Source organism: Abramis brama (genome assembly GCF_963993115.1).
Source record: "Abramis brama genome assembly, chromosome: 21".
In the NCBI taxonomy this organism is placed as follows: Eukaryota; Metazoa; Chordata; class Actinopteri; order Cypriniformes; family Leuciscidae; genus Abramis; species Abramis brama.
In genome coordinates this window covers 2,401,501-2,429,411 of record NC_139983.1, presented here as the reverse complement: position 1 = coordinate 2,429,411, position 27,911 = coordinate 2,401,501, and the positions used below count along the sequence as shown (strand labels likewise).

The 27,911-nt window shown below is 39.7% G+C and overlaps 3 protein-coding genes across 3 annotated transcripts in view; 2 read left to right on the top strand and 1 right to left on the bottom strand.

Moving 5' to 3' along the window:
- Positions 1-27,911, top strand: part of LOC311072354 (uncharacterized protein) — a 193,495-nt gene that overhangs the window by 42,594 nt on the left and 122,990 nt on the right. The window lies entirely within an intron of this gene.
- On the bottom strand, positions 1,817-8,068 carry LOC311072518 (olfactomedin-4-like). The gene is made up of 5 exons (XM_084097572.1): positions 7,904-8,068; positions 7,605-7,772; positions 5,829-6,041; positions 5,610-5,754; positions 1,817-2,715 (listed from the first exon to the last, which is right to left on the bottom strand). The coding sequence occupies exons 1-5, from the start codon at positions 7,958-7,960 to the stop codon at positions 1,910-1,912; spliced, it is 1,389 nt and encodes a 462-aa protein (XP_083953698.1). The 5' UTR covers positions 7,961-8,068; the 3' UTR covers positions 1,817-1,909.
- Positions 13,932-17,327, top strand: LOC311072315 (olfactomedin-4-like; the record flags this gene model as incomplete). Its single annotated transcript, XM_084097277.1, has 5 exons — positions 13,932-14,080; positions 14,873-15,022; positions 15,107-15,319; positions 16,267-16,414; positions 16,492-17,327. The coding sequence occupies exons 1-5, from the start codon at positions 13,946-13,948 to the stop codon at positions 17,325-17,327; spliced, it is 1,482 nt and encodes a 493-aa protein (XP_083953403.1). The 5' UTR covers positions 13,932-13,945.

Genomic DNA, 27,911 nt, shown 5'->3' with positions numbered 1-27,911 from the left:
TGTTAGTCGGTCATCTGAGTGACCAACTGATAGGAAACGTCTCGGTTACATATGTAACCCTCGTTCCCTGAAGGAGGCAACGGAGACTTTGCGTCCCGTCGCCACATCTACTGTGCCCCGCTGGTCACCGGCTCGGCTCCTCAGCGAAAACCTTAAGATGCGATGCACCTGTCATCGGTCATCCGACATGACGTCTACGTTCCCTCCTTCAGGGAACGGGGGGTTATACATAACCGAGATGTTGTGTTGAGCTATTTCAATTACTTTTGTATGATTTGTTCATAGTCTGTAAATTCTGACTATAAACCTTATTTGCAATGGGGGTGGGATCATTTTAATTACAACTGTATATATATTCAGACTTATAACTATATATTCAATTTCATATAATTATTTCCTTTCAGGTTACTTTATTTATACCCGTAGGTAGATTTGTTTTGCAATGTCAGAGTTATCCACACATTTTAGAAACAAACACAGACAATAGACATTAGACAATATATAAACATCATAAACCAATAAATAAATAAAATAGATAAATAACATTGCTCTGTGACATCTGTGCATTGCGTTCCTCTGAACGATGGCTGCTGGAACAAAACTATTTTGATACCGATTTGTTCTGCACTTTGGGACTATAAACCTTTGTCTAGAGGGATGAAGATGAAATTCACTGTGCAAAGGGTGTGAATCATTTAATATTGAGCCAGTTATCCGCTGTAGCTGTCTGGTTTACAGGGATACTGGGTTAAGCTGTGACACACCAATCAGCTTACTAGACCATTTAACAATTTGATTTAGTTTCTGTTCTTTAAGGATAGGTTCCCAAACCATGACACCAAAGAGAAGGATAAGATTTATTGAATAAAAGCATAGTAGAATGCGACCATTAAGGTTTTGTCAATGTTAAAATAAGACAGTTTTTTTCCCTCAAACAAAACAAGCGCTGGTGCCCCTTTTTGCACACAGCTTCACAATTTGCCTCAAAGTTCAGTTTTGAATCGATTATTGTCTGAAGATATTTGTAAGATTGGGTACATTCAACTGTCTGACCTTTAATGGATGTGACTTCATGCGTGTGGCCATGTTTTCTGAAATCAATGATCATACTGTATGTTTTGTTTTAGATATGTTTAATTGAGGGTAGGATGTTTAGCCCTTCATAGTGTGTTTATATATCCCATGTTTTTTGGTTGAAGAATGCGGTTGTCACTCCCATAAAATACTGAACGTGTGTATAGAATGGGATTAAGCACTAAAAGGTGAACTGACAACCAAATTTAGATTCACTGTGTACATGGCTCTTTTTAATGTTACTTTTTTATGTTTTTTTCTTACAGAAACGTAACGAAAATCACCATGTGCCGCTGTTTTCTGTTTGCCTCATCACTGGCTTGTTCTAATGCTGGCACTAGGAGCGTTTGTGATCATGCACACTGTTGTATAAGGTAATGTTGCTGTTGATGCAGAGAAGGCAGTGTGTGTTGCTTCAGTCTGAAGGCTGCATCTCCCAGCATGCATTGTGTGCAAAGAGACCAGTCCAGATGCTTGCACTTCCACACTTCAAGATGTTTGATTAAAATACCTTTTTTTATTCTTCCAGTTCATCAGCAGTCATGAATGGCAAGTCAGAATCATAAAACTTTGAAGAAAAGACTTTGGTTATTCCTGTTGACTGTATAAGTTTGTTTTATATGTTTATAGCTGAAGCACTTTAGTTTATACTGTCAGCTTTTAAGCTTTGAATGTTTCACAAAAAGTAAATGTTTGGTAAACCTGCACAACTTTGATACACAAGATTATACCATGCAAGAGGTGATGCTTGTGTGTAATTTTATTGTGATATTTGCATTTCCATAGAAAAGATTACATTGTCAATTATCAGTAAAGTTTGAAAGCAGTAGTTTATCTAAGCAGCCTTGAACTTCACATTGTAATACACATAGTATCCGTTGTTGTACATGTAAAGTTTCTGATCGGCAGGATTGTAGTCCAGGTACACGTAAAATTCCTGGAACTTCTCAAAGCGAATGCTAACGTGGCTTTCCTCGTTTTTATTGGTGTCATAAGTGTAAAAGATCTCCTCTGTTTGGGTATCTACTGACCTGGTCGCGTACAGAACGCCGCATATCATGAATGCGTTTGTGATTGACTGCTTGTATTCACTGGTCTGCCAAACCTGCTCTACTTCAAATGTCTCCTCATTGATCTTCCCTAAAACCAGGTTACCGTTCGATTCCTCCGTGGCGTACGTTACCCACAGGCCGGACTCATCGGCTGCGAAGTCCAGATTCTGGTTGGCCGAGTAATGGTATGAGAATCTGGCGCTGGCCTTGGGAATCACCTTGTTCTGAGCTGTTAAACTGGTCATGTTGAACTTTGCCATACCAAAAGTGCTTCTGAACTGATAGTACAGGGTGTTTTCTCGCACAATGTAGTTGTTTCCAGTGCCTTGCCAATCATATTGATATTTGACGTAAAGCTCATGTCTCTTAAAGACCTGTCTCATGATCAGCTTGTAGTAGTCTGAGTACTGTGTGATTTTAGTGACCAGAGTGTCCGTATAGCCGTAGTACCAGTGCATGTTCTCAGAGCCAGGCAAGGGCTTGGAGTCTTTACCCCATCCTCCATACTTGAAACCTCCATTCAGGTCTGCATTTAGCTGGCTGACGACGGGTTTTCCAATCCTGAGAATGCCTCCATGCTTACAGGACCCTTGGAGATTTTAGACAAAAAAACTTTTATAATAACACTTAACACTTAATTTGTTAACATTAATGAATTAACTAAAATGTATAAATATTGTTGAAGAATTTGGTCATATGAAACCTGACTGTAAATGTTTAATTGTAAAGTATAATTGACATTTAACCAGGCCATAAAACAGTCACATTATTTATATATATATATATATATATATATATATATATATATATATATATATATATATATTAGGGGTTGCACAACTACTGATTTCTGCTAGTCGATTTCTTATCAAAACAATACTCGAGTTACTCGACTACTCGTGGTTCATGCTACTGTAAATGGAAAAAACATGAAATGGTTCTTATCAATAAATATTAATTCATAGCCTAATGCAACAATTACATAAGTAAACTCTCAAAACATTATAATTATGACAATACAGATTTTAATTTATAATATATAATAAATAAATAGCCGTTCTTGCCTTTCATTTCAGACGCAATGTCCGCTTTTAGGGGCCGTTCACATATCACGTCTTTTGCGCACTCAAGTTCATTATTTCAAATGTAGGCGCGTGACAAGCGCACTCATAATGGAAACAACATGGTCGCAACGCGCATGCGGTGCGCTAGTTTTTCCAGGCGCGCAATGCCTCTGCGAGATGAAAACATCTCAACTTTTCAGAATGCCGCGCAAGCGCACAGCAGGTCTTCGGCCTTTCCGTAACATCATCGAAAGCTCGGCCGAACAGCTGATCATAGCTGTACAGGGTGGGTTTTTATTTCTCATCTCCATAAATATATCTCGTAGTAAAGCTAATGCAAGGGCTAGAAATCAATAAATACTTTGCTGATACTTCATCATGGAGAGCCCAGTTCATGGTTGCATAGCAACGACAGACGCCATGGGAGCGCAAGCACTTGTGGAAAGGAGGAGAAAGCGGCACGCGATATGTGAACGGCCCCTTACAGAGTTGGCAAACTACGATATTATTGTCATCCTTGATGAAATACTGATGTGTGAAACGTGGAAGGTAGCTATAGCCAGGGGCTCAAGCCCCAGAACCTAACTTACCCCCAGATGAAATCAAGGCATTAGGAGAATTGTCTCGCAGACGAGATATTGTTAATAAACCCGCAGACAAGGGTAGTACGGTAGTAATTATGGATAAAGCACAATATGTGCAGGAAGGGCTAAGGCAATTGACAGATGAGTCCTTTTATTCCAGGTTAACATCCCCTATCTTTATGGAGTCAATACCTCGCATTGAAAGGGTTGTGGATGACTTTTTGAAGACTAGGTTTATCTGTAAGCGACAAGTGAATTATTTGTTAGGGGAAGTCAGGCCCAGGCCAAGGCGGTTTTATTTACTTCCCAAGGTTCATAAGCCTCGGGACAAATGGCCTAATCCCTTTATGCTTCCTGGTCGCCCGATAATCTCAGACTGTGGGAGTGAGAGTTATAGGTTGGCGGAGTTTATTAATTTCTACCTGAATCCTCTTTCGACTAAACATTTTAGTTACATAGTTAAGGGTTTTCTGTTAGAACGGTGTCGTGTTAGCGGCCCCTAAGTTAATGACTAATGATCTTCGCAACTTCACTGTTACGCTAATTTCTATTATCACTGTAAAGTTGCTTTGAAACAATCCATACTGTTAAAAGCGCTATATAAATGAAGGTGACTTGACTATATGCCATTTTGTATTATAAATTGAGCGATTAGTGTATTCACACTGTAAATTCCAAAAAGAAAAAGTGCACTTTAAATACTGTGGAGTTTTGGACCCCTCATGCATTCGACTATCCCAGCTTTAGTTGCGTAGCAGAGTGGGAGGGGCTTCAGACTCCGATGATGATCTTTCATAACTAATTCATACACTATATGGTTGAGTACATAGTGCAGAGTATAAGTATGTAGTGCGTCATTTTGGAGAACTTCAAAATTTCTGAAAAAATTCATGATGGAAAATGACAGTGATATAGGGTCTACCAGTCAAATCTTGAGGCAAATTCTCAAAAAGAATTTTGTTACTAGCACTTAAAGGATTAGTTCACTTCCGAATTAATATTTCCTGATAATTTACTCTCCCCAACGTCATCCAAGATGTTCATGTCTTTTCTTTCTTCAGTCGAAAAGAAATTAGGTTTTTGAGGAAAACATTTTTCTCCATATGCAAGAATGCAAGATTTTGAAGTTGGACGAGAAAAAGTTTTTCGCCCTTCTACATTTTTGAACCGGAAAACGCGTGTCCTTCCAGTGTGATTCCAATGTGAGAGCTAATTTTATTTTATTTTTTAAATTACCAATGGTTTGTCTAGATAAGACTCTTATTCCTCGGCTGGATCGTGTCGAGACTTTGAAGCTGCACTGAAACTCACATTTGGACCTTCAACCCGTTGGACCCCATTGAAGACACTATATGGAGAGAGTCCTGGAATGTTTTCCTCAAAAACCTTAATTTTTTTTCGACTGAAGCAAGAAAGACATGAACATCTTGGATGGCGTGGGGGAGAGTAAATTATTAGGAAATTTTAATTCTGATGTTAACTAATCCTTTTAAGGTTCAAAAGTTATTTGCATAAACATGAGTACAAGTTTGGTCAGCTAGTGGTGCTAGAGGGATTGAGTTAGAGACTCCAAATTTGCTGTGGATAATGTTGAGACTGTCCTCTATCTCTGTGCCAAATGTCATTACATTCCCTCAAGTGGTTCTGTGGGCTGCCATAGACTAAAGATCAGAAGAACTAGAAGAATAAGAAAGTTCATGGATACAAGAGATTCCTACGCATGTTTTGTGTAATAAAATCAAAATAATAAAAACCTTCTTGTTACATGTATCATATACAACACTTCAAATAAGGCAAAGGTGTATAATTTTCTCAGAAAATGAGTATTAGCCTACCTATTTGTGCATTAGAGTAGTCATCCTTATCATCCTGACATTTCTCCAGTTTCCGCTGAAGTTTGGCGAACTCGATGCGAATCACTTCTAAGTTACTTCGGTCGTAGCTCTCCAGTTGGTCCACAATTAAACTCATATTGCGAATCTTACAAAAGAAAACAAATTAGAGTCATGCAAACACTATAATGCCATGTTTTGTGTAAGTGAAGGAAGTTTCACCTCTATGAAAAGACTCTCGAAGGCGGGTGAAGAGGAGTTTAGAGAAGTTTTCAGTTGCGTGACCAGAGCCTCAAACTCTCTGAGCTCAATGCGGAGGAGCTCAAACTCTAGTTTGATGAACTTGTCCGGTCCGCTCTCCAGACTCTCCACGCGAGCCGTCAGGTTGGAGAGCTGGCCGAGGAGAATGACTAGCTGAACTTTCAGACTGCTGACCTGAGCACATTAAATATAATAACAAAAAATGAGAAATAGATGATTAGCATAGGAAAATGCATTGATTTAATTGACTTTTAACAGCGAGATAGATAATATCTTTAGTTGATGTCAACGGTTGTGTGTTCGATCACAAACTCTTCTGTCAGTTGGTAGAACTCATCAAATCAAACAGATCCTCATCCTCAAAAAAACATCAAGAAAACTACACTAGGTCAAAGAAAATACGACAAGGATGAACATGGTCTGTGCTGTAAATGATAGTCTGCAGAAAGCCATCAAATTCATTGAGATGACTGAAAACCAATGGAGGCATTTAGAAACTAAATACTCAAACCTTTATTATATAAAGTTTTTGGTTAAATTATTAAATTTGTACAAAAAACAGTTGTGGTAATTAGGGGTGTAACAATAAATTGTCACAATATATCGCAATGCAAAAATGCAACAATATGTATTGTGTATAGTTCACCCAAAATAAAAATGACTGTGTGAGAAAAAAAAAGAAAAATCACATTTACAGAGTTTTAGTATCAGTACTGCATGAAACTACTATATATAAAGTTGAATATAATGTATAAAAATGCTTTGGGGAATATTTATGTGTCCTGATAATGCCAAATGTCTGATGTTACCAGTAAAAGTGTCCTACATTATTTTAAATTTATCTAATCAGTGACAGAGATCAAGCATATTCATCTACAATAATTCAGTATTTTCATCTTCAGAATCATGAATATTGTTATTCTGGTGTCTCTATTGTCCTGTTCATTGGGTTTCAGCACCAAGTCCAAGCCTGTTCATTTACACACACAATGTAACACCAAATTAAACAGCATTTTAATCAACAGTACATTTTTTGTTAACCTTTTAACACCCCGTCTTGGAGTATCGCAATAATATTGTATTGTGATGTGTATCGAATCGTGACACGAGGGTATCGTTATACCCCTAGTGGTAATGTGTTGGCTCCAGGGTTATTATAGTTAACTAAAACTAAAACCGTAAAAAAAAACTAAAACATCTTTGTTACCTGAAATAAAATAAACATTAACGGAAATAAAATAAACATTAACTGGAATAAAATTAAGGAAACATTTCTCATTTTCATTTAGTTTATAACTTCATGTACTAAAATAACTAAAACTGAAATAAAATGAATAAAAACTATATAGACATTTAAAAAAATAAATACAATTAATTAAATTAATAAAAATTCTAAAAGCATCTCAATGATGTTAAAGCTACAATATGTAAAAAAAAAAAAAAAATTGTTGATGACGCAGTGAAATGCGGAAACCGAGGATAGCGCGGATATTGCGTCATTGACAGGTGACATTTTTTTCCGGGACAGGCTATTATTTAAAATTGGAATTTCTCTGAAATAAAAAATCTTTGGAGACTTTTAGGATATTGTAAGTACACAACTGCAGGAAATATATCACACTGTGCAAGTGATTTTTGGATATTGTATAACAAAATTCTTACATATTGTACCTTTAAAATAACACGTTGGGTTGAATACAAAATCCGCTTATCAAGACTATATAAACATAAATGTACCTTGCTGATGTGGAGTTTGATTTCTACAGAGAGCTGATTTGAGGACGTCTGCATTTGCTCCACACGGTCCGCTGGGAATGAAGTATCAGGCAGGAACACGTTGCAAACACACTGTCCAAACTCCCCGACGGAGCCGTCGACTCTGCCAGAGCCCCAATCCTCTAGAGACTGGAGAAACATTATGGGATTATTCATCTTAACGTTAAGATATGTTTGAAAATCAAATCTTTGGAAATGGTTCAGCAATGGATTAAAACTGAGATAGTGAGTGTCAAAGTGACTCTTAGTAAGTCTCTTACCAGCCATGTGTGAGCAGGAGCCGCGAGCAGGAGCACGAGCAGCAGGAGATCCATCATGTGTCCAAATATGTTTCTCTCTCTCAGCTACGGTCTTATATGCAGCATGTTATCAGAACTAATCTACAGCACATGTCTTATTCTCATGACAGTTGTGTTTGACATCCAGGGGATGTACGATGAAGTTCCTCATTAAGACATATGCACACAGTTCATGTTTGCTTAATACGTTGTTCGTGTTTTACTGTTAGATTATCATAAAAGACATAGAGTCATAATCAACCTGAGAGGAAACATTGTTTGCCAAACCTGGAGAAGGTTCATGGATTACTGTAATAACATGCCATCACAATGACTGAGTGCTGGTGTGATCCAGACCTCTGTCTGTCCGCCTTTCTGTGCGTCCATCTATTCATCCGTCCATGCTAAAATAATGCAATAAACTCTATGGAGTGTCTAATAAAAAGCAGCATAACTGCTAACACACAATATTTTTTAAATAAAAAAGAAATTTATTTTAGGGGTGGTCTTGATAGAGTTAAATTTAAGTGTTCTTTTTTTGTATGTGGATCAATTCAAAAAAAGTTATCTCAGGGAATGTGTCTTTCTAAATTATAAGGTGATTCAGATTTTTCACTTGCAAAAAAGAAAAAAATTTCAGCAATATTTTGTAGTAAAAGTATACATATTGCCTTAAGTATACAACTCGACGACTGAGCAATCTCGAAATGTGAATGGAACGAAGCGACCTCAGATGCTTCTGACTCCATGGGAGGAGATGACGGGCAAGTTGGGACATGTGACAGAAGCCTAGACCCTTTTTGATGATTGATGTACGCAGCGGCCGCAGTGCGGACCAGTACAAGCTCACTTAGTAGCGGCTATTTGAAGCGGCCCAGGTGGGGGCCCGTCCACATAACCGAAACTGCATGCCCGTTGTACGTGGCACCACAGCCGGTGGTGGAGGCATATGTGAAGACAACAGCATGGTTGGACACTTGCTCTAGGGGAACTCCTGCCTGTAGAAACAAAGGGTCTGACCAGTGGCTGAAGGGGCTCAGCAGACTTGCAGGGTACACTTCAACCCTGAGAGGATTATGAGAGGAAAAAATTAAAGCAGGCTTTGGCGGCTTTGTCGTTCCATTTTTTTTGGCAGCAATATGCTTCCATATTGCCAAAGTTCTTCAGGCACATCTGGGAAGGCGGCACGGGGGGCGGGGCAATGCCATTTACCCCCAATGTAACAGCCCAGGAAAGCATGGCTGTTAACTCAGAGTCTGATTCAGCATGAGCACACCATTATAGTGGGAAGCTCAGCATCACTTTCATCTCCAGAACGTAACAGCCCTCTTCCCAATGCAGCGATTGACATCTGATCCTCTGCTGGAGCCCCGAATTAAATGCTGGGTCACCCATGAGAAGGACCAGCAACCCCATCCGGAAGCTTCACAGCTTGCAATGCGGTAGAGGAGTGAGGGGCCCGTGGAGATGTACTTGGCGGGGAAGCCCTCACTGTAATCCACAGGTCACCCTGGCTATTCGCCGTAGTCGTCCTCTTCTGAAGCCCAGGGGGAGTACTACAGAAAATGTCTTAAGTCTTAAGATATGACAAGTTAATTTAGGATTTTTCACAAATTCTTATTACAGAAGCAAATCTTAAGTTGATTTAAGATTCTTATCCTATCTTACAAAATCTCATCTTATCTGTAGTTTGGAAATCTTAAACCCCTCCATCGAGTCGGGAATCAACTCTCAGGTCTGTTACCAAGCAACCTACGACGCACAAACAGCTGCTGTGTGAAGTAAAATGGAAAAACTCTAGAGATTAAAATGAAGAAACAAAATAAGTGGTTGTAACAAAGGTATGTTGTTGTGTGAAGGAGGCGGGAACTGGCAAACATTTAACAACTTTAATAATCATAAAATAAGAAAAAACAGAACGAAAGTAAAGGCGGCAGCCCCTCACAGCCGTCTGCCACACACACAAACTAAACAAAACATAAAATAACATAAATAGTCCAGGCCTGGTCCTCTCTCGTCACCCCTCTTTTCATGCTTCCGAAGCTGATGTTGCTCATCATCAATCACGCCACCGGCCTGCTTGCCACAGGGGTACTTTTTTCATTAAATTGAAAAAAGTTAATTTTTCAATTTAATGAAAAATTAAAGAGAACACCTCTCCAAAGTGCCAGACGCCATCGAATGTGAACATTTGCCCACTCAAGTCGGTTACGATGACGAACTGCAGTCAGGTCGAGACCCCGATGAGGACGACGAGCATGCAGATGAGCTTCCCTGAGACGGTTTCTGACAGTTTGTGCAGAAATTCTTTGGTTATGCAAACCGATTGTTGCAGCAGCTGTCCGGGTGGCTGGCCTCAGACGATCTTGGAGGTGAAGATGCTGGATGTGTAGGTCCTGGGCTGGTGTGGTTACACGTGGTCTGCGTTTGTGAGGCTGGTTGGATAGACTGCCAAATTCTCTGAAACGCCTTCCCAGGTGAAAAAAAAGTTCACTAAAATACATTTTATTTAAGTGCACTTAGTACACTTCCATAATGTACTTCAATAATGTACTTAAAGTGCTCTATTTTCGCGCACTTATTTTGTACTTAATATACTAAAAGCTTATCTTTAGTACTTCTTAGGATAAACTTAAGATCATCTTAGTGTACTCAACTGTGCTATTTTGAGACACACTGAAGATGAACTAAAGTGTATTTTTAATATACTATTTCAGCTTTAAAAAAAAATGTATTTTGTTACCACTTTTAGTAAAACTGAAACCATCTTTAATGCATTTTAAATACAATAATAAATTAAAGTGCTCCATTTTCGCACACTAATTTTGTACTTAATATACTAAGTTTTTCTTTAGTACTTCTTAAGATAAACTTAAGATTTTAGTGTACTCAACTGTGCTATTTTTAGACACACTGAAGATGAACTAAAATATGCTTTTAACATACTATTTCAGCTTTAATTATTATTTTTTGTTACCCCTTTTAGTACAATTGTACCCATCTTTAATGCATTTTTAAATACACTTATAAATTATTTAAAATATAAGAATATATAATATATACAAATCATATTTATGTATTGCTCACATATTTTTTATATAGTAAATTTATTTCAAATATATTTTAACTATGTTAACAGCACCTTTATAAAACATAATTAAATATGTTAATGGTGTATTTTAAAAGTAGTCAAGTACACTATTACTGTGTTATCAGTAGCATTTTCTGCCTCATTTATGCTAAAATTATGAAAATAATATATTTTAATGTATTACAAATACAGTGGAAAAATGATCATTCAATAAAACACGGTAAAAAATATTTGTATAAAACACACAAACACACTTTGAAAGCTAGTAAACTTTAATGTACTACACCCAGTGTACATCAGTACAGCAGCATATGTAAACTGTAAAAAAAATACATTAACATAAATATAAATAAACCTAACTACAGTCAATAAAGTGCAGTCATTAATAGCTGCAAACAGTTACAGTACTGTTACAACTCAAACCATCTTCATCCTTCAAGTGAATTGGAGTGACTGGTCTTTGAGTTTGCCTCATTGCATTTCCTTCGAATCAGTGCTCGCACCTCAGACATGTTGGAAATTGTTTGATCACAGTGTCTGTGAAAGGGGAAAAAGATGAGTTTATTTTTATATTAAAGCAAAATTAACCCCTGTTAAAAAAGTAACTGTTCCCTTTCAAAAGGGAACTTGCACTGCTTCGATGATGCTATTGGGGAACGATGTTCTCTAGGCGCCTCTTTAATACTTCTGAGTCGCACTAGTAGTGTCATAGGCTGTCGTACTGTGTTGTAATAAAAAACGTCTAGGTTACAATCTCTGTTCCCTGAGAACAGGGAATGAGACACTGCATTGATGACGCTATGGGGAACACCCTCCATGTGAACCGGTGTTTGAAAAGCTGTACAATCACAGCAATAGAATTTGACTGGCGACAGCCTATGACACTACTAGTGCGACTCAGAAGTATTGAACTGAAACCCTCCAAAAATTACATACAGTATACACTAAACTGGGAAGGGTCACAGCACTTGCATATTGTTGTCCTATTGTTAGTTTAACTGCTTCTATTGCACTCCTCATTAGTAAGTCGCTTTGGATAAAAGCATCTGCTAAATTATTAAATGTAAAATGTTAAAAAGGACAAGAAATATCATAAAAATTGTCCATATATCCCATGTGCTACATTGCGAGTTTTCTGAATGTCGTTATTCACTGAAAATTCTCTTTGTCAAATTCTCACTTGGACAATTCTAAAACCTCTTCTCTATTGGCTGACTCGTCTCCCTCGTCTCCCCCCCCCCCCCCCCCCCCCATGACCTCAGACATGTTGGAAATTGTTTGATCACAGTGTCTGTGAAAGGGGAAAAAGATGAGTTTATTTTTATATTAAAGCAAAATTAACCCCTGTTAAAAAAGTAACTGTTTTCCTCTGGGGACTCTGGTTTACCCTACAGTTTAAATACATCCCAGATAGCAAATTGATTTTGGGACCAATCTGGTTGATTTTTGGCTGTGAGTTTGGACCACATGGAAATATGGCCCAAGATTGGCCCAGAAGCTACTTGCAAAAAGTTCATTTTTAACTTTTAACTCAAATGCCAGCCAGAAGAGCCCAAACTGCCACTGCCTTTACCCCAGAACTCACCAACAACAGTCAGAAAACGGCCACTTCATAATATTTGTATATTTGGAAATGTTTGGTTTTTTTTAAACTACAGAAACCAAGCAAATCCAAAGTATAAAGTTTTATTAATGCTGATAAAAAACAATGAAAAATACTCAGAACTCAGCCCAATGCCTTTTGACACAAGATTGCAAAAAAAACAAAAAAACAACAACAACGCCAGAATGAAGTCAGGAGTGCCAAATGTAAGCTGGATTTGTCCCAGACTCTGTTGCTGTCTGGGATGCAGGTCAAACTCCACACAGAATGGTCTCCAGGTTCAGCCGGGACTCGATCCGGGAACGCTTTGACAGTACGTGATTTCAGGCGCAGCTATATTGTAGATCTCAAAGTGTCCGTGGTGTCAATGCTGGGGACTTTTATCTTAGTTTGTCAATTATACCATAGTTTTTTTTCTCATATTTATGTTTATATTAATATATATTAAATGTTTTATTTGTATGCAAATTATTTGGGAATGTGAATGTAAAATATTTGACATCAATAAAATGTAAATTGACAGAAAGAAACGATTTTAGTGTATGTGATTCCAGGTCGATTCCCCAAATTAAGTAAATGAAAAAGTATTTAAATGATTTGCAGAGCTCCAGTAAAATTATATATAGCTTTATATAAAGTTATTTATATATATATATATATATATATATATATATATATATATATATATATATATATATATATATATATATATATATAGCATTGGTCATGTCTTCTACCACCAATACTTCTCCTAATTACTGCTTCAGTAATTTTCTAAATGCCACTTTAACGTAGCATACAAAGCACCAGGATACACATACAATTTATTTGTCCATTCAAAATTATAGCTGATATCAGTATAAATTGAAAAGTAATTGCCGGTTATGATTTATTGCTCAAAATATTTACAGGGTTGCAGATTTAGCCCAAATTAAGTTACTCAATAGTGTCTTGCTTATTTGGGACCATAGTTAATTTTGCTTATAGATTGTTGGTAAAAAAAATATATAAATAAAGAGAAAACATTTTATTCTAATATCCTATTTCTCAATAATAATTTGGGTGACCTGATGATAACAAACATCCGTAAGTGTTTCTTTACATCATTCCTTTTTAAGTGCTAGTTTATCTAAATTACACAACACAGCCGAGTCTTGTCCTGAACTGCTGATGACATATTTCATGTGAATACACACCTGTTTTTCCTCTCTCAGTTTCAAGTTTATACCCACTGCCTTAAATCCATAAAATAAATTGCCTTTGCACTGTTGTGTAAAAAACAAATTTGAACATCGTCATTTGTCAGACAATAATGCTGTGAAAAATCCAGATGCTGTTTATGGCATGTAAGATAAGATCATCTTTAAAAGCCAGAGAACTCTGTTCCTGCAACACAACTAACTCATGCACGATGATCGTCACACTTCTTTATTTCGTCCTCTTCAGGTCTGCTGTGGTCGAGGGGGTGAGTTCAGTTCATTTCTTGATGTTTGAAAGCAGCAAAAAATGAAAGTTCTTTACAGATAAATTAACAGTAAGCAGAGGATATATGATACTTACTGATCCCATTGTCATTGCTTTGACTCAGCAGCAAAATGAAAAAGTAGGTCTTAAGATGAGATCTGAATGGTTTAACAATATAAAATGATTACAGTGTAGGAGACACCAGAGAAACCATGCTCACTCATAGATTTTAAATTGGAATATCTCAGATACCTGAAAATGAATTAAAGATCAATGCAATGTAGTTTTGGTACTGAATCTTGTAAAGCCTTAAAGGGTTAGTTCACCAATAACTGTCATCAATTACCCTCGTCGTTCCAAACCCGTAAAATTTTCGTCCATCTTCTGAACACAAATGAATATATTTGAAATGAAATTGAGAGATTTTTGTCCCTCCATTCACAGTCTAAGCAACTACCATTTGTTGCTTCAAAAAGTACACACGAATCAAGTGGTTTAGTCCTAATGTTCTGAAGAGACTTGATCGCTTTATATGACGAACAGATTGAATTTATTCATACTTTGATGCTAGAACTTGAGGTGGGTCAGAGCTGGTATTATTTTGTCATGCCTGCAGTAGAGCAAGGCACCAGCAACACCAAGGTCATGGGTTTGATTCCCAGTGAAGGCATGAACTAATAAGATGAATTCCTTGAATGCAATGTAAATCTCTTTAATTAACAAATACATGAATGCAAACTGATGTAGAAGAGGAGAAAGGCTGATGGCTTTCACCTCTCTTCTGTTGGCACAGGGTCTCTGGACTGAGGGCAGTGGAGATCCCATTGGAGAATGCAGATGTGAGGCTTTCCTGCCCAACAGCACATTTCCAACTGGAGAGCTCATCTCGCTGGAGAGCACAGCAGTTGATATCAACCACAAACTGGAGATAGAGATTAGCAAGGTTGGGTACAATCTCAAGAACTCATGAGACTAAACTGAAGTAGCATGCTGATGCTTTAACAGTTATTTAACTGTTCTTGTACAGGTGGAGACTTACGAGGTTAAACTAAGCATCTACATTGCAAAGATAACAAACCTGACAGTGCTGATCAAGCTGATGGAGAATGACCCCGACTCCTACAGTGAGCTCCACTTGGAGGAGGTGAAAATCAAGATCATGCAAGTGGAGGCTCTAATTGTGGAACTGCAGGCGTCTATACAAACCACCTCTGCCGTGCTTATAACCATACGCAAACAGGTGACACTTTCTGAACCTCTGATCAGTCAGCATAAACTGCACTTAAAAAAAATGTTTGGGTTGACAAAGCAAACCTACAGCTTTTGTAAAAGCTTGAGTTTGATTCTTTTCAAAAATCTCTGTTCCAAGACCAAAATTTCAAGAAATTTACGATTTTTCAACTATAACTTTTCCCATAGATTTCAAGCTACAGCCACAAACTAATCTTCACCAGCTAAGCTGGTGTAACAGCATGGTAAAGCTGGTTAAACAGCTACACTAGCACCAAAAAAACACTAATCAGTCAAAACCAGTCTTGCATGGAGATTCATGCTGGTCTTTTCAGCAGGGAATTTAACCTTCAAACTCTTGCCAATGTCCAGGCGAGTCTTTGCTCAGCCAACAATCAAAGTTGGTCTTTTTGAGTTTCTAGTTCTCAAGCGGAGGCTCAGTGGGTATCACTGCTGCGTCCAGCAAGAAAGTCCCGTATTCCTGCTTGGCTCGAGAGGCCTTTCTGTATTAGGTGAACGTGATTTGACCAAATACAACGTGTTCCTGGATCAACATCTTGGTTGATCCTGGAACAACATTCCAAAAAAATAATCATATTTGAGGGACAATTTTACAGTTTAGGCTTACAAACAGGGCTAGGTGCTTCTACATCATTATTATTCACCTATCATTTCCCTCTGATTTAAGTGATGAGTTATGGTTAGGGTTAGGATAGGGATATGGTTAGGATAAAATTAAGACAGGAATGTTGTTCCAGGATCAACAAAATAGGTTGAGTTTGCATGTTCTCTAAGTAAGTGTTGCTGGGTGTTCAACAAACCAAAGACTTGAGGTGAATTGGTGACTATAAAATTGCATAATTGCATGCATGTGAACTCTGTGGTGGACTATTCTGGGTGATTTCCTGCATTTGGCTTGAGATTAACTTGATCAAATTTTCTTTTTGATGAAAACAGATCAGTGTCATGGTTTCTGTGCTGACTCAATTGGAGATCACCTACGACAAGAACCTGGTTCTTGTGACACGTCGAGAATATTTAATTCTTCAGAAGAAACTAGAGGCGTGTGAGATACGCCATAATGAAATCTTTAACCCCAGCATTGGTAAGTCTTTCTGTATCAAAATACTAAATGTGTACCCGTCTTGAATAATTTATTAACTAATTTACATGTTTTAACAGGAATCTGCAATCACAGTGGAATTAGAAAAATCAGCAAACCCATCATCAGCCATTTAAACGCAGACCTGAATGGAGGTTTCAAGTATGGAGGATGGGGAAAAGACTCCAAGCCCTTGCCTGGCTCTGAGAACATGCACTGGTACTACGGCTATACGGACACTCTGGTCACTAAAATCACACAGTACTCAGACTACTACAAGCTGATCATGAGACAGGTCTTTAAGAAACATGAGCTTTACGTCAAATATCAATATGATTGGCAAGGCACTGGAAACAACTACATTGTGCGAGAAAACACCCTGTACTATCAGTTCAGAAGCACTTTTGGTATGGCAAAATTCAACATGACCAGTTTAACAGCTCAGAACAAGGTGATTCCCAAGGCCAGCGCCAGATTCTCATACCATTACTCGGCCAACCAGAACCTGGACTTCGCAGCCGATGAGTCCGGCCTCTGGGTAACATACGCCACAGAGGAATCGAAGGGTAAACTGGTTTTAGGGAAGATCAACGAGGAGACATTTGAGGTAGAGAAGGTTTGGCAGACCAGTATTTTCAAACCATCTGTAGGAAACACTTTTATGGTGTGTGGGGTTATGTATGCCACACGGTCTGTAGACTCTAAAACTGAAGAGATCTTTTACACCTTTGACACTCGCACAGAAAAGGAAAGCTATGTTAGTGTTCCCTTTGAGAAGTTCCAGGACTCCTATGTTTACCTGGACTACAACCCCACCGATCAGAAACTTTACATGTACAACAATGGTTATTACGTCAGCTATCATGTTTGGTTCAACCGTGAGGGCTCAAGAGATAAACTCTTGATTGGCGACTGACCTGAGAATTAAGAATATTTGATTAAGCTGTCAAAAACAGAACAGCAATGAATGTGCTGTATTTCACTTTGTGTAATAAACTCTTATGAGCATTATGATATAAGTGAGATTTCTTCTTATGCTAATCAATAACTGTGCCTAATTCATTTTTGTCTTTGAATTCCTTATAATTTCTCAATCTTCTTCAAACTATGCAGTCATGATTAATTTACCATTGTAAATATAAGTTTTTGTGATCAATGCATCTTCAGGAGTGGAATTCTAAACAGAATTCTTGATTGGAAGTCTTTTGATTAACAGTTGGACCATTCCCGAATGATAACTACGAAGATATCACTACGCCACTACAAATGCAACCCTAATATTACATTGAAACAAAAGATTTTATATTGTACCCTGTATGATACATGTTATGAGGGTAAATTTGCTTCGGCACAACAATTTTACCTGCCATGGCATGTGGTAAATGTGGTATAACTGTGTGGAAAGTTTGGTTTTAACGCTGATCAGGACATTGTACAGTCAAAAACATATACAGATGCACATGTCCGCATGCACACTCATCCAAACCCATCTGATAAGGTTATTGTAATGTGCAGGAGCAAAGGACAGGGTGTCCACATATCCTTTAACAAATTTAAGACTTTTAATTTAAAAATAAGCATTAAAATGTCTTAAATCCACGTTTCAAAGGTCTTAAAATGCAACCGGATAGTCACCGCAGTGAAGATTAATATTTCATTTTCACTCGTTGCTTTCTGAAATCTTACAACCGTCAATGCGTTGTGCCATGACTGCTTAAAGTAGCCTAACTGACGCGTTTAAGCGATAAAGAAACTTGGGTGAATGAGAAAATAAAAGGCAAAACGTGCTTGATAAGTTATTAAAATTGCAATAAACCACGCAAGAGATCTCAGTCATGAAAACTGGTCAGGGGTAAAAAAGGTGAGAAGGATGCGGCAGCAAAAAATCCAATCCAATCAACTTTTTATATAATATACAGTACATATACATATATATATATATATATATATATACAGCTGTAAGCTGCATTGGCATAGCAATACCAGTGTTTCTCACAGGATTTTTGGATCACTGTGGTGAGTCGACCTCTGTCCCTCTAGGGGGGTTCGGGGACATGCCCCACCGTAAGAAAATTTTGTGCTTTTTAATGTTAAATTCATCAATCTGGTGCAAATTAAACAGAGAAAAATTCAAACCTCTTATAGTTACAGTGTCTGTCTACATTACTACTACATAATAATAGTTATAATATTAATCTCATGATAGTAATAGCCATATATTGTAAAACAAATGCACTGAAAAATAAAGGAAACTTTCATAATTAGTTTTGTACTAATTTCTATACTTGAAAGAGTATATTTCTATACTTCACATTAAAGATGTGATTGGGCTAGCCCAGTGTCAATCAAGAAAAGAACCAATGGGCCGCTGATCTACGTGTTTCATGGGGTGTCAGAAAAAAAACTAACGCTGACTTTTTTTTAACCAATGCATTACACACTAATTACGCACTAACCCAGCGCCGCCAATTAAAGGAGAACTCCGGTCAATTTTAACATTGAGCAAATTTTTTGGTAAATTTGGAGTGCTGTCAGTACAGAGAACAACGACAAAAATCGGTGTTGCCTACACCGTGTTTTCCTCTTTTTAAAATCTGCACCCTGTTGATTTAAATGGGGCAAGTTTTAAACCTGCTTTTAGCCTCTTAACATCCTTGATGTGTCATTACAAGTGCCCAGCCATGTGAGTGATTCCTTCAGAGTGAACACAGTGAATCTGACTGCAGTAGATGTGAAAGATATGAATAAAAGTGATGTTAATTCAACCAGCGCACATACCTGTATTTACTTCCTGTTTTCGGTCGAAGTCCACAGTAGTCGATTGTCGAGTTATCCACTGTTGCTTAGTTACCTATGATCACGCGTGTGAACTCGACAATCGACTGCTATATCTTTCACATCTACTGCAGTGAGATTCACCGTCTACTGCAGTAGATTCACATCTACTGTTGCCTTTCACCATCCACTTATTTAGCTGCTGTCGCATCAATTGACTTGCCATCTCCTTTCTCCTCTTTCTTTTTCTATTTTTAGCCCCCGACAGCTTTTTTGCTTAATCCATCTTTTTCGACGACAACTCACTACTCGTTCCTGCTCGCACAGCGCTCACGGCGCCCGCGCCTGCTCGCGATATTATCCTGCCCTCTTCTATGTCAAAATTAAAAATAATGACATTGGCAACATCGCTGTTTGTATCTGACAGGACAGTTAACATTGTAAGCTAACTTACCTCAGGCTTACCTCAGGCCAGTTGTCAGACTCGCGGTGTAAAAGACTTTGAAAACATTTCTGCCCTACTCTGACTCGGATTGGCTGTCAGGTTTCGGCATTAGGAATGATGATTGTTTTTTTAAAGCTGCGAAGTTTATGGTAACTATAGAGATATAGAGGGTAAATGCTGGCCACGACCCCCCCCCACCCCTCGCATGCTGACAGGCAGCCCTCCGTGAGCACATATTCGAAGCATGCGCACTGAAAGCCTTCTGTCAGCATTCGAGCACCCAATTCAGTTCTCCTGCGCTTTACCGATCAAATGCACGCACTTATGTGTCAAAATGGCGACTTGACAAGCATTCACGTAAACACAGTCAGTTATGTCTTAAGTGAACATAAAAAATAGGGAGAAAATCGGATGCACGTCAGTCATGACGAGCATTCACGTAAACGCAGTCGGTTATGTCTTAAGTGAACGTAAACAATAGGGAGAATATTGGATCCGTGCATTAGGTCTTAAAGTGACAGCAGCCTAATACACAGGTATTCTGCTGTCTGTCATTGTAATCAAACAACAAAAGACAAAGACAGCTTTTGAGACTCAATAGCTTTTGAAGCATATTTAATTCATACAGTGAAAACTATGCAGTTTTTTTTATTTGATGACTATTCAATTGATGTAGTATGTAAGTGGTTAGGACTAGAAGTGTGGAGAAGAGGTGGTGGAGGGATGCTGCTAAACTGTCAATGGATTGAGGTAAGACTGGTGCATCTATATCTAAAGTTTAATGCGTATTTGACATGCTTCCGGGGGAGGGCTCCAAGCTCGGAGTTCGGCCCGAACCCAGAGTACTCCCCCCAAAAGGCTAGAGAGCAGAGGACAGCCGCCGGACAATTCCTTTGATCAGGAGGGAGGTTTGTGAATTGTATATCTCGGGGGAGGGAGCGCCGTACATCAGTTTATGGAAAAACTAGATGCCACTCAAGTAACCTTTGATGGACCTGACTTGTAGGCCCTTAAAGCTATTAAGGTAGTAAATAAATGAGGTGATTGAAAGAATAGAAAAATCAGGGAACGGCATGTTATAAGAGACATGGAATGCTTTGAAACATCTCCAAGCAGTCACGTAGGATTGGAGGGTCCCGGGAGAAACTGCTTGGAGGATGGTGTCGAGCGATGCGTCGAGGAGGGGTTTTAATGGGTGGGTTACGGGAATATTAGTTCCGAATAGCGAGGTACTGGAGTTGGGAATTGATCCACCTCTGGAGCCAGCATTCTGAATTTCTGAAACAGGAAACGAGACAGGGAGTCAGTGATTTGATTTTCTGACCCAGGGACGTGTTTAGCAATTATGATGAATTGGTCGCAGGCTGAAATCCAGGTGGGGCGCCTTAAGAGTGGCATCAGAGCAGGTGAATGGGAATGGCCTTTGTTAATGCAATACACTAAAACGCTACTAGCGGCCCATTCTTTCCCCCACAGAAAAGCTGCGACTACTAGAGGGTATAGCTCGAATAGAGCTGAGGATTGAGATATGTTCTGGAGCTTCGGTAGCCACGGAGACGCGAACCAACGACCTTGATAAAATCCCCCGAAACCGATTGAGGGGGCGGTGTCTGTGAACAGTTGGATATCGGTGGGGGATGAAACGAGATTGCTACAGAAAAGGGAAAGGCCGTTCCACTGGTTTAGAAATGTTAACCATAGCCTGAGTTCGTCGCGACATGCTTGAGTTATGGAAATTAGGTCCTCTAGCGAGTGGACGGAGGACGCGAGTGAGAGGAGATGCGATATGAAGGGGCGGCCCTGCGGAATGATGCGAAGTTTAAATGGCCGAACAATTCGATTTTTTTAGGAGAGAAGATGAGACGAGAATTATTCGGTCGAGTTTCACTTTGGGCAGGGATGCTTGGAATTTGTCTGAATCCAAATGAATTCCTAGGAACTCGATGAATGATGCAGGGCCCATGTTTTTTTTCCTGTGCGATGGGGATTCCGAGCTCAGAAAAAGAGTTTTGGACTGTGAGGATGTGCGCGGCTGGGATGGCATTGGGAGGCGAGATTATTAAAAAATCATCTAGCAGGTAAATGAGGTGGGGAATGGCGTAGTTGTTCAACAAAATCCAGCAAACGGCTTCTGATAGCATGTCGAATATTTTAGGGCTGCTTTTGCATCCGAAAGATAAACACACTGCGAAATAATATTTCCCGAGCCAGCGAACTCCGAATAGGTACCATGAATCTGGATGGATAGGCATTACTTTGAAAGCAGACGTAATGTCAATTTTGGCGAGCCAAGCGCCCCGACCTGCGATTTTAATCATGTCGATTGCCTGATCTATGTCGTGGTATTTAAGCGAAAATTCATTGAGAGGGATCAAGCTGTTTATGCTTGGGAACGAGGGGCTGACAGGTCGATTATTAGGCGTTTTTTACCCAAAAATCTTCTTGTCGCCACTCCAATGGGGCTGATGCGAAACAGATTAAATGGAGGATTGTCAAACGGGCCGATCATGAAGCCTGACTCGACTTCTTTTTTGATCAGATTGTCTACAACCTCAGGTTCTATTAGGGCGGATTGAAAATTATTGCATATGATGTTTTGGGAGAGCGGGCATTCTAGGCCGAGTTTAAAGCCGTTTTTTTAGGCCTGACAGCAGATAATGAGTAAATTCAGCGTCCGGGTGATGAGCAAAATAAACGCTACATCCGCATGCGCAAAATATTTATGGGAGTCGCCAAATAATTAGATTTTTTATTCACAGATTTTTACACTGGACATACAATGCGGGCATGAGCGCCGCCACAGAAGCTACAGATGTGCATGAACCGGCAGCGTGATCTGATACATTTACTCGAGTTGAAATAGTTACAGGGCTGTCTGCTTTCGTCAAAAGAGGAGACTCTCCTTTCGAAATCCTGGTTTGCGCTGGTGGTTGCTGCACGAGGCACGTAGCTGGTGGATTTAGCAGTGCTTGTTCCCGGGCCGGAAAGAGAGGAAGGGTTAACCTGCGGGCACGGAGCAGTTGAGTGCGCCACTGACCTGCAGACCGCACAAGAAATGTTTTTGCAGCCTAAAAACACCCTGCTGTGGAGATCTGGGTCGAGTGCACCCCAGTATGTGCACTGGTTCCACTGTGCGACTCGCATGGCACTTTTGGCTGAAAAAAGTTTATGGTACGTGTAGAAGTGCCCTACCCCATAGGACAGCGTGAGCTCGGCTATGATTGATAGATAATCATTCAGTTTGCGCCGCCTGTGGGGGAAAGCTGAACAGATAATTTCAGTGAAACGAGAAAAGGCAATTGAAAATTCAGAAAATGAAAGAACGTGGGATGAGTGTGTGTTTGTGTTTTTCAGGGTAACGGAGAAATCACCACAATCTACTTGACGGTCTGGTTCAGCAGCGGGGAGTAGAGAGAGAAGAGAAGAAAGGTCTACATCCGCACCTAAGAGGATCTGAGCGCGGATGCTTTGACACTGGTGGTGGTTCCATGGCGACGGCGTTGGATGGAACGGGCATCGGTGTTGCTGTGAAGAGAGAATGTGGTTTAGGTTGTATGAGAGAGCTGGGAAGGGTATAAGCCGGGGCTGCGAATGTCGGTGGCGGCCTCACGCTTGGATTACCCGCTGTGGCTTGGAAAGGAAAGTTAGTTGGATGATAGGAAGGAAAGGAAAGATGGTAGTATGAAGTGTGGGCTTGTGCTGCAAGCGGAGGCGAGCTCGTGCTTGTTTGAGCTACTGGAGCTGCAGGCCACTGGATGTGGGCGGGGTTGTAACCTGTTGGGTAAGACTGTTGAAATGGTTGGGCCTGTGTTGCTAGCGGCGATAGCCTCGCGCTAGTGTCTGTGACGGGAGCTGGAGGCCACTGAAAAGGAAAAGGGTTATAAACAGCAGGAGTATAGAACTGAGAGGCTGTGGGGAGGCCGCTGGGCCCGGCTGCATACGACGCTGCGGCCACAGAAGCCATGGTGGAGGGCTGGGCCTCGTCGAGAGGTCGGCGGAATCTGGGCCGCGGCCCAGGCTCGCTGAAGGCCTGTTGTTGCGGTTCGATGGGCGAAGCGAGCATGGATCTTATGCGGGAGGACAACGGTGGTGTCTGCGGAGGCGACTTTTGGGCCCTGCGGGCTTTGCTCTGCCTGCGAGCCGTCCTGGGAGTTGGTGCAGACTTTGGAAAGAGGTTGGCTGACTGCAGGGTAACGTACAGATCATACAGCTCCGCTTTATTCATTTTTCGCGACACCTGTATGTCCGAGTTACCCAGCGCTTGCCTCAATCCTGCTACAATCTACTTCCCGATAGGTGGGATCGTCGGGACGGCCGAGCGGTAGGAGGAGTATATTAGACAGGTATATTAGAATGTACCAACTTCTAATGTATTATAAACATTTGTCAACTATTATTAAGCATTGCAATAAGCACTTAAAATTAATGTTGTTCACTTTTACTTGTTTGTAGGCTATACTTGTAAAGGGCTAGGCTGTTGTCCATTACATGATATGTTTTTACTACTGAAATTCCCACAAGGATATCAACATCATATTATTTTAAATGCATCATAGATGCATTTTCCAAAGACGTTTAAATGTTGTCCAAAAATATGTTGTACTTGTTTAAATTTGAAAAATACGAATAACATACGTGACTAATCCTGATTGGTTCCAGAGCCGTTGAACGGCTGTGATTGGTTCTTGTGATAATAATGAGCTCACTCATACCTCACTCAGAGCTTGCTGTGCGTTCCTTGAATGTGATTAGATTTCTAATAATTTAGATTAGAAATCTAAATTTAAACTGGAGCGATCATGTTTCTTTAGAGGACTTGGAGGAAACGCGATTCATATGGATTAGGTAATGTTTTTTGCGATTAACTTTTTCAAACGTGAACAGTTTTGGTGAATCGTTCATCAGAGAGATATAAGTTAAATCTCTCAGGTTTCATTAGCCTACGATATCTCAGTTTTTCTTTCGAAGATTAACGGAATTCTTAAATGTTTTGCAACTACTTAAGGTTGAGTGATCATGACAGCATTTAGATTTTTTTAAATTTTTTATCTAACGTTAATACAAAACGTAACTGTTAGTGTTGTTTTTATTTTTTCCCCATCTTCAAGTTTATCATGACGTGTGACATTTGGAACCTCATTATGTTTCTAGGTAAGATTTGTGTTACATTTACGTTTACTTTGCCAGTCGCATTTTTGACTCGGTGTAACAGCACGTCTTTTTCAGTTCAGCTACATTCAATTTGACCAATCAGAGCCAAGCTTTTCAAGTCGAAGTCGAATCAGACTCGAAGAGATGAAGATAGTGCTTCATGATCAGAAGTTCAGGCCGCATTATACTTCTGCGTCAAACTCACGCCGTAGCTACGTCGTAGGCTGTGTGTAGCGCGCGTACCCTTCGGCGTACCCTGACGTGCATCTCTCCAAAAATGTAACAACGCGTCAACTCTACGCGGACGCAAGCGCTGTGATTGGTCTGCTAGGACCGCTCCCTCAGCATGTGTAATTGCATGTCAGCGCTAACAGCGATGCAGAAGTATAAATGAAAACCAACGCGTTGCCTGCAGCGTAGAGGCTCCGGCGTAGGTCCGACGCAGAAGTATAATGCGGCCTTTACTGGTAAGTTTTAGTTGCTGTTTGCATAAATAAATAGCTCACTGTTTACTTTAGTTTTTTTCAACTTTTTTTCCCCAACATTTTTTCCTAGTTTCCTAGTCTAATTTGTGTTCATTCATGTAAAAATCTGTTTATTTAATTGCTTTTTGGGACAGCTGCAAGTCACTTGTCCTGGCTTACAATATTTTGCACTACTTCTAATTTCCTTAAATCTTTTTTAACAGAGGTGAAGAGTGTATGTGTTTCTGTACATCACTTTTTTTTTTTTTGCTCTCAAAGTCAAAGGGGGCTGACTAAAACATTAATGCTAAAAATAAAGATTAGCATTTGTTGTACATTATAATTATTATTCTTGTTGGCTGGGTATACTTTTTCAGTTAAACAGTTAAATTGCCATTTTTTGCTGTGATACAGTGACATACAATGTAGACTTCACAGTTGTTCAAGAGATATTTTATTAACTCCTTTTCTGAATTACATTAACATTTTATATTGATTGTCTACTGTTAAAATATATGAACTAAGCATTACATGCCATGTTAAAGAATTCCATTTTTACCAGGTGAAAAAGACTTACTATTAAATGTATTAAATATGTACTTAAGTATGTTTTTAGTACAAAACAAATGTACTTTAATGCATTTATAATACATTTAACAGTACGTCTTTTTCACCTTGTATGTACAACATAGGGAAATGTCAAAACATCATACTGTGTTGTAATAAAAAACGTCTAGGTTACAATCTCTGTTCCCTGAGAACAGGGAATGAGACACTGCATTGATGACGCTATGGGGAACACCCTCCATGTGAACCGGTGTTTGAAAAGCTGTACAATCACAGCAATAGAATTTGACTGGCGACAGCCTATGACACTACTAGTGCGACTCAGAAGTATTAAAGAGGCGCCTAGAGAACATCGTTCCCCAATAGCATCATCGAAGCAGTGCAAGTTCCCTTTTGAAAGGGAACAGTTACTTTTTTAAAAGGGGTTCATTTTGCTTTAATATAAAAATAAACTCATCTTTTTCCCCTTTCACAGACACTGTGATCAAACAATTTCCAACATGTCTGAGGGTAGTCATTGAGGCTGGTCGTATTTGATTTTTTGGGTACAGGAATGATGGTGGCCGACTTCAGACAGGCTGGGATAGTAGCCTGTGTCAGGGAGAGGTTGAAGATGTTAGTGAAGACCTGTGAAAGCTGGTCAGCACAGGCCCTAAGTACTTTCCCAAGAACACAGTCGGGTCCCGCTGCTTTCCTGGGGTTCACCCTGCTGAGCATCTCTTTCACGTCCTGTACCTGCACAGTCAGTGGTTGGGAACTGAGAGCTGGTTATACATAAACCAGGTAACAGTTCATGTTTTACTTGCATATACGATTTAGTTGTAATCCAAATAACATATGCTGAGTGAACGATCAGCAATCAAGAGCATTCAACAGAAGTGGTCTCTCTCTCTCTCTCTTCCGGTGTGACGTGTGATTGTTTGAGTGTGAGTGGAGCGATTGCGATTGAATCGGAGCTTGTGAGTGAATTTTTCTTACTTTTCCTTGCTTTTCTTTCTTGTTTAGGTTATTGTTAGAAAGTGGTGGTTTATTTGATTGTTCGGGCCGCGTGCTACCGTTTTCCTTTGCGGGCAGCATGACGGCCCCGCGAATGCAAGGTTTGAGTAAACTCACGCGGCGCCACGGAGTGAAAGTGGCGTCCGCGGTGAGCGTTGAAGACTGTTGCCTGGCTGCAGGAGAGGTTGTTGGGCATGAACATATCATGTCGGCCTCTAGAATGAACGGTGCCACAGTCATTTTTCTTAGCTCCGTTGAAAAGTCAAACGAGTTAGTTGAGACTGGAATAGTCATTGATAACCTTTTTACCCATGTTCTCCCACTTTCTATGACATCCAAAAAGGTGCTGTTGTCTAATATTCCGCCTTTTATAAGTGATAAAACTTTAGTGAGAATTTTGTCCCGATATGGTAAATTGGTGTCACCTGTTAAAATGATACCAATTGGAAGTGGTTCTCCTCTTTTGAAACATGTGGTTTCGTTTAGGCGATTTGCTTACATGATTTTAAAAGATGATCAAGATCTGGATCTTTCACTGCATCTCAAAGTTGACGAGTTCGACTATGTTATTTATGCTACTACGGACAAGATGAAATGTTTCAAATGTGGTGAAGTTGGCCATTTAATTCGTGCTTGCCCTGGTAAGAATAAAGAAAACAGCTCAGTGGCTGATGATATTGTTAATAATGTTACTGAGCCGGTCGAGGCCGGTCCGTCAAACGCGGTTCGGCCTGTGACAGAGACGGGTGCGGCAGAGACAGGTGCAGTGGGGGATCGAGCGGTGGAGAATCCCCCCGCAGCTGAGAGTGCGGCGATTCAGGTAAATTATCCCAAAAATGTGGGTGAGGAAAATATGCTGAATGATGCTGAAACATCGAATATTCGTTCTTGCAAGTCGAATATGCAAAAAAAGGATAGTGCACCTATTGTTTTGCTGCCCGAATTGTTTTGTGATGGCATTGAAATGGAGACAGAGCAGAGTGAATTCAAAATTCCATCAAAAAGGAAAAATTCGGACGTTTCTCAAACGGTTAGAGCTAAGAAATCTGACGGAAGATCAATATGGTGACAGTGACAGTGAGTCTTGGAGGAATGCTGCTGA

What these genes read in the sequence shown, in the direction of transcription:
- LOC311072518 (XM_084097572.1), bottom strand. Translation starts at nt 7,960, where the DNA reads ATGATGGATCTCCTGCTGCTCGTGCTCCTGCTCGCGGCTCCTGCTCAC. An exon ending in CTCCTGCTCACACATGGCTG is followed by an intron (nt 7,773 to 7,903) that starts GTAAGAGACTTA and finishes ATGTTTCTCCAG; the next exon opens with TCTCTAGAGGATTGGGGCTC. An exon ending in TCAAACTCCACATCAGCAAG is followed by an intron (nt 6,042 to 7,604) that starts GTACATTTATGT and finishes TAATGTGCTCAG; the next exon opens with GTCAGCAGTCTGAAAGTTCA.